This window comes from Pseudophryne corroboree, chromosome 7 (assembly GCF_028390025.1).
Source record: "Pseudophryne corroboree isolate aPseCor3 chromosome 7, aPseCor3.hap2, whole genome shotgun sequence".
NCBI classification, from domain to species: domain Eukaryota; kingdom Metazoa; phylum Chordata; class Amphibia; order Anura; family Myobatrachidae; genus Pseudophryne; species Pseudophryne corroboree.
This window is the reverse complement of record NC_086450.1, coordinates 128647683-128664454: the sequence shown is the minus strand read 5'-3', so window position 1 is coordinate 128664454 and position 16772 is coordinate 128647683. Positions and strand designations below refer to the sequence as shown.

Sequence of the window (16772 nt, the reverse complement as noted above, 5' to 3'; positions counted from 1 at the left end):
GCCCACTGATTACAGCCCACTAGGATTACTCACACACACGGTTAGCTGCTACACAGTCATTATATGCCCACGTATGTACTGTTACCCTAATGAAAGACTCTTGAACAAAAACACTGCCGACTACACAAAAGGGAAAGCTATTGAAGTACTATGGTAGGTAGGGAAAGTACCTAACAGTGTTCAGTAGGCCTCTATTCAGGTGCCCGTGTACACGTGTATTAGAATGTGAACAAGAATGTTAATATGTGCTAGTGCAGGGAGACAAGGTAGTCTCAGATCATCACTCTATTAGTGTAGTTGCCACATCAGAGGACACAGAACACTGGAGGTTGTTCTCGAGCAATCCAGAACAGTACTGAATATTTTTGTGGGGAATGCACAAAGAGTCCCCAAAACCAGACTCGTCTGGGAAATAGTAATGAGTAACTATCATTATTAAATTATCAGGGAGGAATATTGCCAAATCTTCCGTTCTTGGTACAGCTCCGGCAATTTCAGTATCAATGTCAACTGTGATATGGCAGGTAGTTAACATTATAATAATGTCTTGAACCCATCCCAATATACTACTCTCTTGTTCCAGTTAGGTGTGAAGTGCATGGCTATGCAAACATGGTGACATAATTTTTTATCATGCTACAGTTTTATATCATATTTTTAGATAAGTAATAACAAATCCTTACCCGTAATATATGCTCCTCAGCTTTTTTACTGTCCTTAGCTCCGCCCACTCCAGGCGATGCTGTCAATCCCAGAATCTGCGGGAGGGGGACCACCGGCTCTTGCATCTTCAGCAATTTAGAATTCTTCTTTTTCTGCTTTATGTATCGTATCATAATATTATTGTAGACTGCACCCTTCTGAGTGTGGTGACATTCATCAATTATGATGAGGGAAAAATCTGAAGCGCAGTATCAGAATAAGAGAAATCAAATAGTAAAGGTTTGATACAGAAAAATCAAAGTTAATATCTGGCAGATAATCCGAGCATGCAGTTTCATGAGCAAGCAGATTAGATTTCCTTTAGTTATTAATAATTTATTACATTTAGAGCCTCACGTTATTTCAGTTGTATACAGTTTTTAGACTGCATGATGACTGATAGGTTGATTTTAAAACAGTGGGGCAGAATTGATAAAGAAGTGATAAAGTAGTGATAAGTGGAAGGTGATAACGCACCAGCCAATCATTATGGGTTTGAAAAATGACAGTTAGGAACCGATTGGCTGGTGCGTTATCACTGCTTTATCACTTCTTTAGGCATAATACATCTGCCCCTATCTTCCAAGACCCCTGAGCTTATGCTCAAGTTTCAAAACAATTTTTCATCTAGTCAAACAGCAGATGCCTTTTACAATTTATGAAAAGTTTCTATGTTTATTTAAAAGGCTGCTAATGCTTAGGGGTTGGTGAATTATAGTATATTGTCCATACCAGGGTAGGGAGGTTGCTGTTTGTGTGTCTTTTTTTCAATGCCATAAAAGAAAGTTGGAGAAAGGACTTATCTTTGGATCATATTCATAAACTGACCCCACAGTATGTCCAATGCAACAACCACCCTCTACTGTACAGTAAAAGGAAAGTACATTAACATACCAGATAGTTGCACCCCTTCATCCTTCAGAATCAATGAATTTTCCAGTATTTGAGCTGTACATATGATAATATCACTCTCCTTTACGACAGTAGGGAATGAAATCTTCAACTGAGAATCCCCGCTTATTTTCTTGACGCGATAGCGATCTTTTAGGTATGGATGGAACTCACTGTTGAAATGTTGCTCAACTAGTGGGACCTGCATAAAACAATTGACATTTTCATTAATACATTTATAGCCTAGCACTAATAGTATGGCATTAATATGATGTAAAAAGTCCCAACCAACTAGGCTGATTTCATAAACTGAATGGAAACTCCACACATGCAGATATGGTCAATTCCAGTGGTGATAAATATTGGTAAATTATACAAAAGCAGATATGCTGAATCCCAGAGGTGATAAATAGTGGTAAATTATACACATGCAGATATGCTCAATCCCAGAGGTGATAAATATTGGTAAATAATGCAGATATGGTCAATCCCAGAGGTGATAAATATTGGTAAATAATGCAGATATGGTCAATCCCTGAGGTGATAAAATAAGAATTTACTCACCGGTAATTCTATTTCTCGTAGTCCGTAGTGGATGCTGGGGACTCCGTAAGGACCATGGGGAATAGACGGCTCCGCAGGAGACTGGGCACACTAAAAGAAAGATTTGGTACTACCTGGTGTGCACTGGCTCCTCCCTCTATGCCCCTCCTCCAGACCTCAGTTAGGATACTGTGCCCGGAAGAGCTGACACAATAATGAAGGATTTTGAATCCCGGGTAAGACTCATACCAGCCACACCAATCACACCGTATAACTCGTGATATTTAACCCAGTTAACAGTATGAAATACAACTGAGCCTCTCAACAGATGGCTCAACAATAACCCTTTAGTTAGGCAATAACTATATACAAGTATTGCAGACAATCCGCACTTGGGATGGGCGCCCAGCATCCACTACGGACTACGAGAAATAGAATTACCGGTGAGTAAATTCTTATTTTCTCTGACGTCCTAGTGGATGCTGGGGACTCCATAAGGACCATGGGGATTATACCAAAGCTCCCAAACGGGCGGGAGAGTGCGGATGACTCTGCAGCACCGAATGAGAGAACTCAAGGTCCTCCTCAGCCAGGGTATCAAATTTGTAGAATTTAGCAAACGTGTTTGCCCCTAACCAAGTAGCAGCTCGGCAAAGTTGTAAAGCCGAGACCCCTCGGGCAGCCGCCCAAGATGAGCCCACCTTCCTCGTGGAATGGGCTTTTACTGATTTAGGATGCGGCAATCCAGCCGCAGAATGCGCCAGCTGAATTGTGCTACAAATCCAGCGAGCAATAGTCTGCTTAGAAGCAGGAGCACCTATTTTGTTGGGTGCATACAGGATAAAAAGCGAGTCAGTTTTCCTGACTCCAGCCGTCCTGGAAACATAAATTTTCAAGGCCCTGACTACGTCCAGTAACTTGGAATCCTCCAAGTCCTTAGTAGCCGCAGGCACCACAATAGGTTGGTTCAAGTGAAAAACTGATACCACCTTAGGGAGAAATTGGGGACGAGTCCTCAATTCTGCCCTATCCATATGGAAAATCAGATAAGGGCTTTTACATGACAAAGCCGCCAATTCTGACACACGCCTGGCCGAAGCCAAGGCCAATAACATGACCACCTTCCACGTGAGATATTTGAGATCCACGGTTTTAAGTGGTTCAAACCAATGTGATTTTAGGAAACTCAACACCACATTGAGATCCCAAGGTGCCACAGGAGGCACAAAAGGGGGCTGAATATGAAGCACTCCCTTTACAAAAGTCTGAACTTCAGGTAGTGAAGCCAGTTCTTTCTGGAAGAAAATCGACAGAGCCGAAATCTGGACCTTAATGGAACCCAATTTTAGGCCCATAGTCACTCCTGACTGTAGGAAGTGCAGAAAACGACCCAGCTGAAATTCCTCTGTAGGGGCCTTCCTGGCCTCACACCACGCAACATATTTTCGCCAAATGCGGTGATAATGGTTTGCGGTTACTTCTTTCCTGGCTTTTATCAGCGTAGGAATGACTTCCTCCGGAAAGCCCTTTTCCTTTAGGATCCGGAATTCAACCGCCATGCCGTCAAACGCAGCCGCGGTAAGTCTTGGAACAGACAGGGCCCCTGCTGTAGCAGATCCTGTCTGAGCGGTAGAGGCCATGGGTCCTCTGATAACATTTCTTGAAGTTCCGGGTACCAAGCTCTTCTTGGCCAATCCGGAACCACGAGTATCGTTCTTACTCCTCGCCTTCTTATTATTCTCAGTACCTTTGGTATGAGGGGCAGAGGAGGGAACACATAGACCGACTGGTACACCCACGGTGTCACTAGAGCGTCCACAGCTATCGCCTGAGGGTCCCTTGACCTGGCGCAATATCTAGTTTTTTGTTGAGGCGGGACGCCATCATGTCCACCTGTGGCCTTTCCCAACGGTTTACCAACAGTTGGAAGACTTCTGGATGAAGTCCCCACTCTCCCGGGTGTCGGTCGTGTCTGCTGAGGAAGTCTGCTTCCCAGTTGTCCACTCCCGGAATGAACACTGCTGACAGTGCTAAGACGTGATTTTCCGCCCATCGGAGAATCCTTGTGGCTTCTGCCATCGCCATCCTGCTTCTTGTGCCGCCCTGTCGGTTTACATGGGCGACTGCCGTGATGTTGTCTGATTGGATCAGTACCGGCTGGTTTTGAAGCAGAGGCCTTGCCAGACTTAGGGCATTGTAAATGGCCCTCAGTTCCAGAATATTTATGTGTAGGGACGACTCCTGACTTGACCAAAGTCCTTGGAAATTTCTTCCCTGTGTGACTGCCCCCCAGCCTCGAAGGCTGGCATCCGTGGTTACCAGGACCCAGTCCTGTATGCCGAATCTGCGGCCCTCTTGAAGATGAGCACTCTGCAGCCACCACAGTAGAGATACCCTGGTCCTTGGAGACAGGGTTATCAGCCGATGCATCTGAAGATGCGATTCCGACCACTTGTCCAAGAGGTCCCACTGAAAGGTTCTTGCATGGAACCTGCCGAATGGAATTTTGCTTCGTAAGAAGCTACCATTTTTCCCAGGACTCGTGTGCAGTGATGCACCGATACCTGTTTTGGTTTCAGGAGGTCTCTGACTAGAGATGACAGCTCCTTGGCTTTCTCCTGCGGGAGAAACACTTTTTTCTGTTCTGTGTCCAGAACTATCCCCAGGAACAGCAGGCGTGTGGTAGGAACCAGCTGTGACTTTGGAATGTATAGAATCCATCCGTGCTGTTGTAGCACTTCCCGAGATAGTGCTACTCCGACCAACAACTGCTCCATGGACCTCGCCTTTATAAGGAGATCGTCCAAGTACGGGATAATTAAAAACTCCCTTTTTTCGAAGGAGTATCATCATTTCTGCTATTACCTTGGTAAAGACCCTCGGTGCCGTGGACAGTCCAAACGGCAGTGTTTGGAATTGGTAATGGCAATCCTGTACCACAAATCTGAGGTACACCTGGTGAGGATGGTAAATGGGGACATGTAGGTAAGCATCCTTGATGTCCAGGGATACCATGTAATCCCCCTCCTCCAGGCTTGCAATAACCGCCCTGAGCGATTCCATCTTGAACTTGAATTTTTTTATGTATGTGTTCAAGAACTTCAAATTTAAAATGGGTCTCACCGAACCGTCCGGTTTCGGTACCACAAACAGTGTGGAATAGTAACCCCGTCCTTGTTGAAGTAGGGGCACCTGTGAATTGCCTCTAGCACAGCCTCCCTGCCTGAGGGAGTTGTCGGCAAGGCAGATTTGAGGAAACGGCGGGGGGGAGACGCCTCGAATTCCAGCTTGTACCCCTGAGATACTACTTGAAGGATCCAGGGATCCACCTGTGAGCGAGCCCACTGATCGCTGAAATTTTGAGGCGGCCCCCCACCGTACCTGGCTACGCCTGTGGAGCCCCCGCGTCATGCGGTGGACTCAGAGGAAGCGGGGGAAGAATTTTGATTCTGGGAACTGGCTGACTGGTGCAGCTTTTTCCCTCTTCCCTCGTCTCTGTGCAGAAAGGAAGCGCCTTTCTGAAGCCGAAAGGACTGTACCTGATAATACAGTGCTTTCTTAGGCTGTGAGGAAACCTGAGGTAAAAAAATTTCTTCCCAGCTGTTGCTGTGGATACGAGGTCCCAGAGACCATCCCCAAACAATTCCTCACCCTTATAAGGCTCTATGTGCCTTTTAAAGTCAGCATCACCTGTCCAGTGTCGGGTCTCTAATACCCTCCTGACAAAATGGACATTGCATTAATTCTGGATGCCAGCCGGCAAAATATCCCTCTGTGCATCCCTCATATATAAGACGACGTCTTATGTTCGCAAAATAGTATCCCTGTTTGACAGGGTTACAGACCACGCTGCAGCAGCACTATCTACAGGTCTCAGTCTAGTACCTGAGTGTGTAAATACAGACTTCAGGATAGCCTCCTGCTTTTTATCAGCAGGTACCTTCAAAGTGGCCGTATCCTAAGACGGCAGTGCCACCTTTTTTGACAAACGTGTGAGCGCCTTATCCACCCTAGGGGATATCTCCCAGCGTAACTTATCCTCTGGCGGGAAAAGGTACGCCATCAGTAACTTTTTAGAAATTATCAGTTTCTTATCGGGGGAACCCACGCTTTTTCACACTTCATTCACTCATTGGATGGGGGAACAAAACACTGCCTGCTTTTTCTCCCCAAACATAAAACCCTTTTTTAGTGGTACTTGGGTTAATGTCAGAAATGTGTAACACATTTTTTATTGCCGGGATCATGTAACGGATGTTCCTAGTGGATTGTGTATATGTCTCAACCTCGTCGACACTGGAGTCAGACTCCGTGTCGACATCTGTGTCTGCCATCTGAGGGAGCGGGCGTTTTTGAGCCCCTGATGGCCTTTGAGACGCCTGGGCAGGCGCGGGCTGAGAAGCCGGCTGTCCCATAGCTGTTACGTCATCCAGCCTTTTATGTAAGGAGTTGACACTGTCGGTTAATACCTTCCACCTATCCATCCACTCTGGTGTCGGCCCACAAGGGGCGACATCCCATTTATCGGCAACTGCTCCGCCTCCACATAAGCCTCCTCATCAAACATGTCGACACAGCCGTACCGACACACCGCACACACACAGGGAATGCTCTGACTGAGGACAGGACCCCACACAGCCCTTTGGGGAGACAGAGAGAGAGTATGCCAGCACACACCAGAGCGCTATATAATGTAGGGATAAACACTATCACTGAGTGAATTTTCCCCAATAGCTGCTTGCATAAACAATATTGCGCCTAAATTTAGTGCCCCCCCCTCTCTTTTTAACCCTTTGAGCCTGAAAACTACAGGGGAGAGCCTGGGGAGCTGTCTTCCAGCTACACTGTGAAGAGAAAATGGTGCCAGTGTGCCGAGGGAGATAGCTCCGCCCCTTTTTTGCGGACTTTTCTCCCGCTTTTTTATGGATTCTGGCAGGGGTAATTATCACATATATAGCCTCTGGGGCTATATATTGTGATTATTTTGCCAGCCAAGGTGTTTTTATTGCTGCTCAGGGCGCCCCCACCCCCAGCGCCCTGCACCCTCAGTGACCGGAGTGTGAAGTGTGTATGAGGAGCAATGGCGCACAGCTGCAGTGCTGTGCGCTACCTTGGTGAAGACTGAAGTCTTCTGCCGCCGATTTTCCGGACCATCTTCATGCTTCTGGCTCTGTAAGGGGGACGGCGGCGCGGCTCCGGGAACGAACACCAAGGACGGGTCCTGCGGTCGATCCCTCTGGAGCTAATGGTGTCCAGTAGCCTAAGAAGCCCAAGCTAGCTGCAAGCAGGTAGGTTCGCTTCTTCTCCCCTTAGTCCCTCGTTGCAGTGAGCCTGTTGCCAGCAGGTCTCACTGTAAAATAAAAAACCTAACATATACTTTCTTTCTAGGAGCTCAGGAGAGCCCCTAGTGTGCATCCAGCTCGGCCGGGCACAGAAATCTAACTGAGGTCTGGAGGAGGGGCATAGAGGGAGGAGCCAGTGCACACCAGGTAGTACCAAATCTTTCTTTTAGTGTGCCCAGTCTCCTGCGGAGCCGTCTATTCCCCATGGTCCTTACGGAGTCCCCAGCATCCACTAGGACGTCAGAGAAATATTGGTAAATAATGCAGATATGGTCAATCCCAGAGGTGATAAATATTGGTAAATAATGCAGATATGGTCAATCCCATAGGTGATAAATATTGGTAAATAATGCAGATATGGTCAATCCCAGAGGTGATAAATATTGGTAAATAATGCAGATAAGGTCAATCCCAGTGGTGATTAGTGGTGGGAAAAATTATACACATTTTTTGCCTGCATTATGTCCTTAACAGTTATGGCTGTTTTCAGGGGTGTCCAGAAGGGGGTGCTGGTACATAGGACCTGATTCAGAGATGGAAGCAACCAATGGAAGGGGAGTCTGTGAAGTCAGGAAGACTGTGTGGTTACACGCTGACCCTATACTCTCCCCGTCCCCTCCCCATCCCCTCAATGCAATTACATGTCAATCAGACAGCGGCAGAGTAGAATTACAGGCGACATCACAAGGCCCATTCTGCGCCTGGTGCAGCCACAGAGTCCCAATAAACAGGAATCTGCGAGCGGTGGGTCTCCTGCATCCAGCTCTGAATCAAGTAGAGTAGACACACCTATCTAGGGACCTGGTGGGGATGCGCAGCCATGGCATCAAGATGGAGGCCTAGATTTATCAAGCCATGGAGGGTGATAAACTGCACGGTAATAAAGTACCAACCAATCAGCTCCTAGCTGCCATATTACAGGCAGTGTTTGAAAAATGACATTTAGGAGCTGATTGTTGGTACTTTATCACCATGCAATTTATCACTCTCTAAGGCTTGATTTATCACTCTCTAAGGCTTGATAAATCTAGCCATTCAGCATGTTATAACAGGCTAGTATTCCCAATGTGGAGTGGCTAAACTCCCCAATGTGTACTGGGGCCTGATACACTGCCTGTATCATATGTTTTACAAGTAGAGCTGTATCATATGCTGGATATTTGCACCTGTATTATATACACGGTCAGCATTGTGGATGAATAACATGCTTGTTGTTGTGACTATATAATATTCTAGTAATTAGGACTGTACAACATCCTGGGGGTAAATTTACTAAGATGGGAGTTCTGTTTAAGATGGGATGTTGCCCATAGCAACCAATCAGATTCTACTTCTCGTTTATCTAGCACCTTCTAGAAGATAATACCTGGAGTCTGATTGGTTCCTAAGGGCAACATCCTATCTCAAATAGAACTCCCATCTTAGTAAATTTACCCCCTGGTGAGTAGGTACAGGAGCGGGGGAAGCAAGCTGGCTCTACAATGCAACACAAACATAGCAAAACCCTAAAAATAACATATACAAATCGTTGGATTTGTCAGACTGCAGGGAGCTTTTAAAAAGTTAATCTATAGAAACACCCTGAAAAGGTCTAGAAGATAAGTGTGACTGGAAACGTTAGTAAAAAGGAAGCATACCTTGTTGACTAACACAATAACTTTTGCTGGCAAATTATTTTTTAGTCTATTGCTGAGATGCTCTCTGGCAATGTATACAGCCACTCTGGTTTTCCCACTTCCTGTGGGCAAGCATGCAATAATATTTTCTCCTTCCAAAGCTGGTTTGGCCACTTCCATCTGGTAATCTCGGAGAGTAATCTCAGGAAATGGAGAAGCTCCTTCTGTCACATCATCATCTGCCATGACAGAAACACAGTACATTTTATAGTGCTGTAATGTTAGATTTCATTATAAAGTGCTACATTTTAAATCCTTTACCAGCTGATACTGGTCCTGATTCTGAGTCACACATACAGTAGGTCCATATGTGGATGCATATAGCCAGTTTTAGCAAACTGTAAATGTGGAGCAGCAAACACACATCTTTGAGAAGGACGCATCGTGGCTATATCTCTCTGCACGTGAAATGGGAGTTTTCTGTGTGCCAACTGGGTATATATAGACCTACAAAGGCAGATCCTACCTGTTTTGAATAGGGGGGATGCTGCCTCCACCCATGCCCCGAGAGAAGGAGAGGAGACAGCCGACGCATGAGCACAAGTGGCACATGTGCAAAACCCGGCTTCTATGGACTGCATCGGCTGCAGCCCATAGAAGTCAGGTTGGGCTGCCCGAAAGGCAGGGGTTTTCTTCCCACAGGAAGCACACTGTCTGCTAATCGCTGCCTGGTCTGGCAGTCTCAGAGGAAGGAAACACCTCCCAATGGGACTGCCTGTCCTGTGGGTGACTAGCAGGTAGCACTTCCAACAGGAAGTCAATGCAAGTCACAGTGTAGCTAGTGTAGTCACTATACTGTATACATACCCTCCAACTGTACCTTTTTGGCAGGTACAGTACAATTTTTTTATGGTCTGTACCTGCCAAAAAGAGCATTGTACCGATTTGTGACTCTCCAAATTAACATTGAAAGTATAGGATAGGGGGCGTGGTCACGTCCCATTTACCCATGGCCATGCCCCCTTTTCTAATTTGTACCGGTTTTCATGTGTAAAATGTTGGAGGGTATGTGTATATAGGCCCTCATTCCGAATTGTTCGCTCGCTAGCTGCTTTTAGCAGCCGTGGAAACGCTAAGCCGCCGCCCTCTGGGAGTGTATTTTAGCGTAGCAGAAGTGCGAACGAAAGGCTCGCTGCGCTGCTACAAAAAAAGATTGTGCAGTTTCTGAGCAGCTCCAGACCTACTCAGCGCTTGCGATCACTTCAGACTATTTAGTTCCTGTTTTGACGTCACAAACACGCCCTGCGTTCGGCCAGCCACGCCTGCGTTTGTATCTGACACGCCTGCGTTTTTCCACACACTCCCAGAAAAGGGTCAGTTACCTCCCAGAAACGCCCACTTCATGTCAATCACTCTGCAGCCAGCAGTGCGACTGAAAAGCTTCGCTAGACCTTGTGTGAACAAACTACTTCAGCTGTTGTGAAAGTACGTCGCTCATGCTCATTGCGCCGCATACGCATGCGCAGAAGTGCCACTATTTTGCCTAAAAGCTGCGCTGCGAACGAAAACAGCTAGCGAACAACTCGGAATGACCACCATAGTAGCTCCAAGTTCTGCACTCAGAGGGTGCACCTAGACAAGTGGTTCAGCAACGTACATACAGCCTGATTCCATTGTGGTTGGTATTGCAGCATATAGTGTATCCGGAAAGTATTCACAGCGCTTCACTTTTTCCACATCTTGATATATTACAGCCTTATTCCAAAATGGACTAAATTCATTTTCCCCCTCAAAATTCTACACACAATACCCCATAATGACAACGTGAAAAAAGTTTTTTTTGAGATTTTTGCAAATGTATTAAATGGCTAGCCCCCCCCCCCCCCCCATTAAGCCCCATAAACACTCACTGTCAATCACTCTGCATCCAAACACTGTGACTGCAGTCAGTAATCAAACATGGCGCATGTGCAGTGCGACTCTTGACACAAGCGCAGTACAAACTAAAAAATCTCTCAATTCCACATATATCAGCAATGCATCCACCTCAGAATCAGTCCTGCAGCCACTGAATCTGTATTCCCATTGATAATAACTGTATTTGCAGGTGGAACATACAAACTCCACACAGATAGGGCTCTGGTTGGAATGAAAGCGATCACCCCAGTGTTGACATGCAGCTAAGCTAACCACAGTGCAACTGTGCTCTGTGATGAAGAGGAATTATGAGTGATGATTATGTAAAGGCAGAATCTCACAAACTTTCTATACATACTCACGGCGGGAAGTAATGGCATCCCGCACCTCCGGCAATCTCTGACTTTTTTTAAAGGTGCAAAACCATGCCTTGTAAGTGATTGCCCCTTTAAAAAAAGGTCTGAGATCATCCGGGATCCCGCTCCTCCATTACATCCCACCCTCAGTGTGGTGTATATACTGTAATTGTGGATCCTGTATTCCGAGCAGTGTAGCTAGCTATAGTTGTAGAACGTTTCCTAATTTGTAATACCAATACCAGTTTCAAAACATATATACTTCATAAAACCTAAACTATATAATAAAAGATCAGAAGCATTACAGCTGTTCTGGTGACAATACGACATTCTTGCTCAAACTATTATTCTCCATTGTACAGATCCACAGCTTGTGTACAAAGACGCAGTATCAGATGAACACTGGTCGCACCTTCTGACCTCTGAGCCAACACTATGGTTGCTCAGAATGTTTGTTGCCAGTTAGAAGCGGGGATCAGAACCACTGCATAAGAAGATGCGACATATGTCTCTGCATTACGAAATGCCTGTGTTTAATTCACTACACCTGTTACCTCCCACAAATGGTCACTGTCTGTCAGTCTCTCTGTGTCCTAATCCACAAAACGAACGCCATCACAAAAGCACTGCGACACATGGGCAGTGCGGATTTCACGCGGGCGCAGTAGCAAAAACATCGGCCAACTGACCAAACATCGGCTTTTCGTCCATTTCTGAATTTGACCTATTATGTTCAGAAGAGCTCACGGGTTTATACTGACACCCCATTTTTTGTATTGTATTCTCTGCATTGAATCATGTGAGTCATGGTAAAAACAGAATCCTGACACAATTTTGCACAGATTTGGTGATTGAATATAAATAGTTGTTTTTTTTATATTGTAAATGTAACATATGGAGCTGGATGTAATGGCTTGCGAGGCGGCTGGCGCTCCGAGAGGTTTTGCCTTGTTGCTGCTTTAAAAAAACCGTATGAGTTCAGCCGGAGTCTCAGAGATCCGGTCATCTCACAAGCCATTACATCTGGTGCATGATACGATTTAGAATTGTATATATGTACTTTTTAATCAACAGTTTCCATACATACAGCCTATTCTACAGTACACAGAGAAGACAGAGAAATCTAGCAAAAGCAATCGTCTTGCATATGCGAAACACAAATATCCGATTAAACAAACAACCTCAGACATTTGTGATTGCGAGAGGAATTTATTGGACAGGTTCTAACAAACAGAATCTGTTTCATCAGTTTTCTTTAGATAAAAATGAATCATGAATCAGTATATACACTAAACTGCATCACTAAGCTCCGGGGTTAAAAAAAGAAAACAGCCTGTTGCATTAAATTATATTACTTTTGCAAAACTAAGTAAAAAAAGGTCTATGTATGTATATTTGTGATGCTGAATAAGCACCCACATCCCAAGTAATAACAACATGTTTCTGTGTACACACACTGTGCTGGGTAGAGAGGGATGTGAATATTAAAGAGAACCAGCTCTAAAGGGGCTTAGGAAAAACTGGCCATAAAATGAATGTAACTTACAACTGAAAATGTCTCAAGCAAAAATAGCACATTTCATATGTAAAACTGGAGATGCATTCCTGTTTGCAACAGTAGCACATGTGTCTAGTTTAGATCAGGCATGCCCAATACTTACATCCAGGGCCACCATCAGGGGAAAGTGTAAGACAAGTGCGTGTGATCTCATGACATCACGCACACGCACCACAGACACACAGAGCAGCCCAGGAGCCGGCCGCACCGCAAAGAGGACAGTTGGAGCCACAAAACACAGGAGATGGTAGATGTCGGTGACCTGCGAAGCCTGGATGCGTGAGCTGGCTGAAGACAAAGAACAGGAGTAGGCTGGATATACAGAAGGGGGCTGGGGCTGACCTGAGACACAGAAAGGGAGCTGGCTGGAGACACAGAAGGGGAACTGATTGGAGACACAGTAGGGGGCCCTGGCTGGAGACACAGAAGGAGAAGGGGGCTGGCTGGTGACACAGAAGGTGGCCCAGGCTGGAGACACACAAGAAGGGGGGCTTGCTGGAGATACAGAAGGAGGGTGCTGGCATGAGACACAAAACGAGGGGGGCTGGCATGAGACACAGAAGGGGGGCCCTGGCTGGAGACCCAGAAGGTGATTGGCTGGGGACACAGAAGGGGGCTTGCTTGAAACACAGAAGGGGGGTGGCTGTCTGGCATGAGACACAGGAGGGGAACTGGCTGGAGACACAGATGAGAATCTGAAGACACTGAAGGGGGCTCGCTGGGAAGACAGAAGGTGGGCTGGCTTGGGAGAAAGAAGGGGGGGGGGGGCTGGCTGTAGAGACAGAAGTGGGGACTGGCTGGAGAGATGGAAGGGTGGACTGGCCGCAGAGACAGAAGGGGGGATGGCTGGAGAGACAGATGAGAAGCTGAAGACACAGGAGGGGGGCTGGCTGAAGAAACAGAAGGGGGGGTGGCTGGGGAGACAGAAGGGGGGGTTGGCTGGAAAGACAGAAGGGGAGACTGCCTGGAGAGAAAGAAGGGGGCTGGCTGGAGCTAGAGAAACACTAGGGGTGCTGAAGAGACAGAAGGGGGCTGGCTGGAGCTGGAGAGACACTGCGGGGGCTGGAGCTGCAGACACATGGGGGATGATAGTGTTCATGCTGGGCTGTTTTAGCAGGGTGCTGCACCCTGCCCTTTTATTGGTGCCCTGCTAAAAGAGCCTGCCATTGCTATGCCGCCGCCGATTGAATAGATGCCGTGCGTATGTGCACGCCATCTATTCAGATTATGGGGAGAGTTTGGGGGAAGTACTGCACTCTGAAGTCCTGAGCACACCTCCAATAGTGATGTCGACGGCCAGGCAAGACCCCATTTGTGACGCTGATGGGACCATTTCGAGAGCGCACCTCGTGCATGCTGCCCCCGCATCCCTGAATACTGCCCATTTCCTAGTGGGAACACAAGGATGATGAGGCTGAAGTGCCTGCTGGGGACATGACTTCGGGAGCTGCTGGGATGCCCCAGTCCCTTACTGCACTGAATAGACAACAAAAGCATGCACAAGGCATGTACTCACCGCAAGCCCTGATAAGCAGAGCCGCGCGAGAGAGGGGGCCTACTGGTGGAATGGCAGGCACTGCGTAAAAAGTGGGACTGTCCCGTCAATATTGAAACAGTTCGGCGGTATGTTATACCTCATTATCCACGGTTCAACTGGACACAAGCACTACATGCACTTTTCATGTTGTAGCAGCATTACAAGGTGATTTTAGAAGAGGGAAAAGGGATGGTGCTCCAACTATATGATAGTACTGATCATGCACATGTGACATATAGCCAGGCTCTCACTGCAAACCTTCCAATAGGAAAGTACTGCAGAGATATCAAAGTAAATGCAGATTCTCATCTATGGTGGCCAATACCGGGATAGGGATCGGCGGGATCCCGGGATTTAGGCCCAAAAATGGCCGGGATTCAATCCCGGGATTGGAAGCTCCAATCCCGGGGATTGAGGGATCAGCGTTGAGCGTCCACAGGACGCTCAAACGCTGCCCGGCTTCCTGCTTCCGGGTCCCCAGCGCAGCGTTAGAAGTCACGCTGCCGTGTCAGCTGCTGGTAGGAGCCGCCAGCAGCGTTCAGAAGATATTCCCCTCCCGCCCGCCCTCGGTGTATGGTGAGTTATATGTGCGGGGCGGGGTGGGGCGAGGGGGCGGCCCCCTAGGAAAAAGCCAATCCCGGGATTGGCCATTTTTCAATCCCGATACCCGGGATTGAAAAAATGGACGGGATTGGCTTCCCTATTCTCATCCAACACCATCTCTATAGGTAAATGGAAATCTACAGTGCCTGGCTAAAATATTCAAAACCCCCCCTTTTGCATTTTTCATGTTTCGTTGCCTCACAACTTGGAATTCAAATGGACTGTTTGTAGGTTTTTATCATTTCACAGAACATGCCTACAACTTTGAAGATGTTTTTTTTTTATTGTGAAGCAAACAACAAATAGGACAAAATAACAGAAAACTTCAGCATGCATAACTATTCACCCCCTAAAGTCAGTACTTTGTAGAGCCACCTTTTGCGGCAATTACAGCTGCAAGTCGCTTTGGATAAATCTCTATGAGCTTGCCACATCTTGCCACTCTGATTTTTCCCCATTGCTCAAGGCAAAACTGCTCCAGCTCATTCATGTTGGATGGTTTCCGCTTGTGAACAGCAATCTTCAAGTCTGACCACAGATTCTCAATTGGACTGAGATCTGGACTTTGACCTGGCCATTCCAACACATTTAAATGTTTCCGCTGAAACCACTCGAGTGTTGCTTTAGCAGTATGCTTCAGGTCATTGTCCTGCTGGAAGGTGAACCCCCGTCCCAGTCTCAAATCACAGGCAGACTGGAACAGGTTTTACCTCAAGAATATCCCTGTATTTAGCACCATCCATCTTTCCCTCGATTCGAAACAGTTTCCCAGTCCCTGCTGCTGAAAAACATCCCCACAGCATGATCCTGCCACCACCATGTTTCACTGTGGGGATGGTGTTCTTGGGGTGATGGGATGTGTTGGGTTTGCGCCAGTCATAGCGTTTTCCTTGGTGGCCGAAAAGTTAAATTTTAGTCTCATCTGACCAGAGCATCTTCCTCCATACATTTGGGGAGTTGTCCACATGCCTTTTGGCAAACTCAAAACGTGCCTTCTTATTTTTAACACTAAGTAATGGCTTTTTTCTGGCCACTCTTCCATAAAGCCCAGCTCTATGGAGTGTACGGCTTATTGTGGTCACATGCGCAGATACACCAGTCTCTGCTGTGGAACTCTGAAGTTCCTTCAGGGTTACCTTTAGTGTCTATGCTGCCTCTCTGATTAATGCACTCTTTGACCGGTTTGTGAGTTTTGGTTGCTGGCCCTCTCTTGGCAGTTTTGCTGTGGTACCATGTTCTTTCCATTTGAAGATGACGGATTTGATGGTGCTCCAGAGTATCAGCAAAGATTTGGATATTTTTTTATAACCCAACCCTGACTTATACTTCTCAACAACTTTGTCCCTGACTTGTATGGAGAGCTCCTTGGTCTTCATGGTGTGATGCCTCTTGCTTAGTGGTGTTGTAGCCTCTGGGACCTTTCAGAAAAGGTGTGTAAATTCTGACAGATCATGTGACACTTAGGTTGCACACAGGTGGACTTCATTTCACTAATTATGTGACTTCTGAAGATAATTGGTTGCACCAGAACTTTTTAGGGGCTTCATAGCAAAGGGGGTGAATATATATGCACATGCCAATTTTCGGATTTTTATTTATAAAAATTCTTTTTTATATACATTTTCTCATTTCACTTCACCAACTTAGACTATTTCATGCATATCCATCACATAAAATTCAGATTGAAAAAAAAATATTTAATTACAG

The 16772-nt window shown here is 46.4% G+C and overlaps 1 protein-coding gene across 5 annotated transcripts in view; it reads right to left on the bottom strand.

Annotated features, from left to right (window-relative positions):
* IFIH1 (interferon induced with helicase C domain 1) overlaps positions 1–16772 on the bottom strand; it is a 133647-nt gene that overhangs the window by 57794 nt on the left and 59081 nt on the right. For all 5 annotated transcript variants that reach the window (XM_063933629.1, XM_063933627.1, XM_063933628.1 and 2 more), the window contains exons 6-8: positions 9116–9333; positions 1597–1795; positions 684–901 (exon numbers count right to left, since the gene is read on the bottom strand). In XM_063933629.1, coding sequence (XP_063789699.1) covers positions 684–901; positions 1597–1795; positions 9116–9333 — 635 coding nt within the window. The remainder of the gene's footprint in view (positions 1–683; positions 902–1596; positions 1796–9115; positions 9334–16772) is intronic.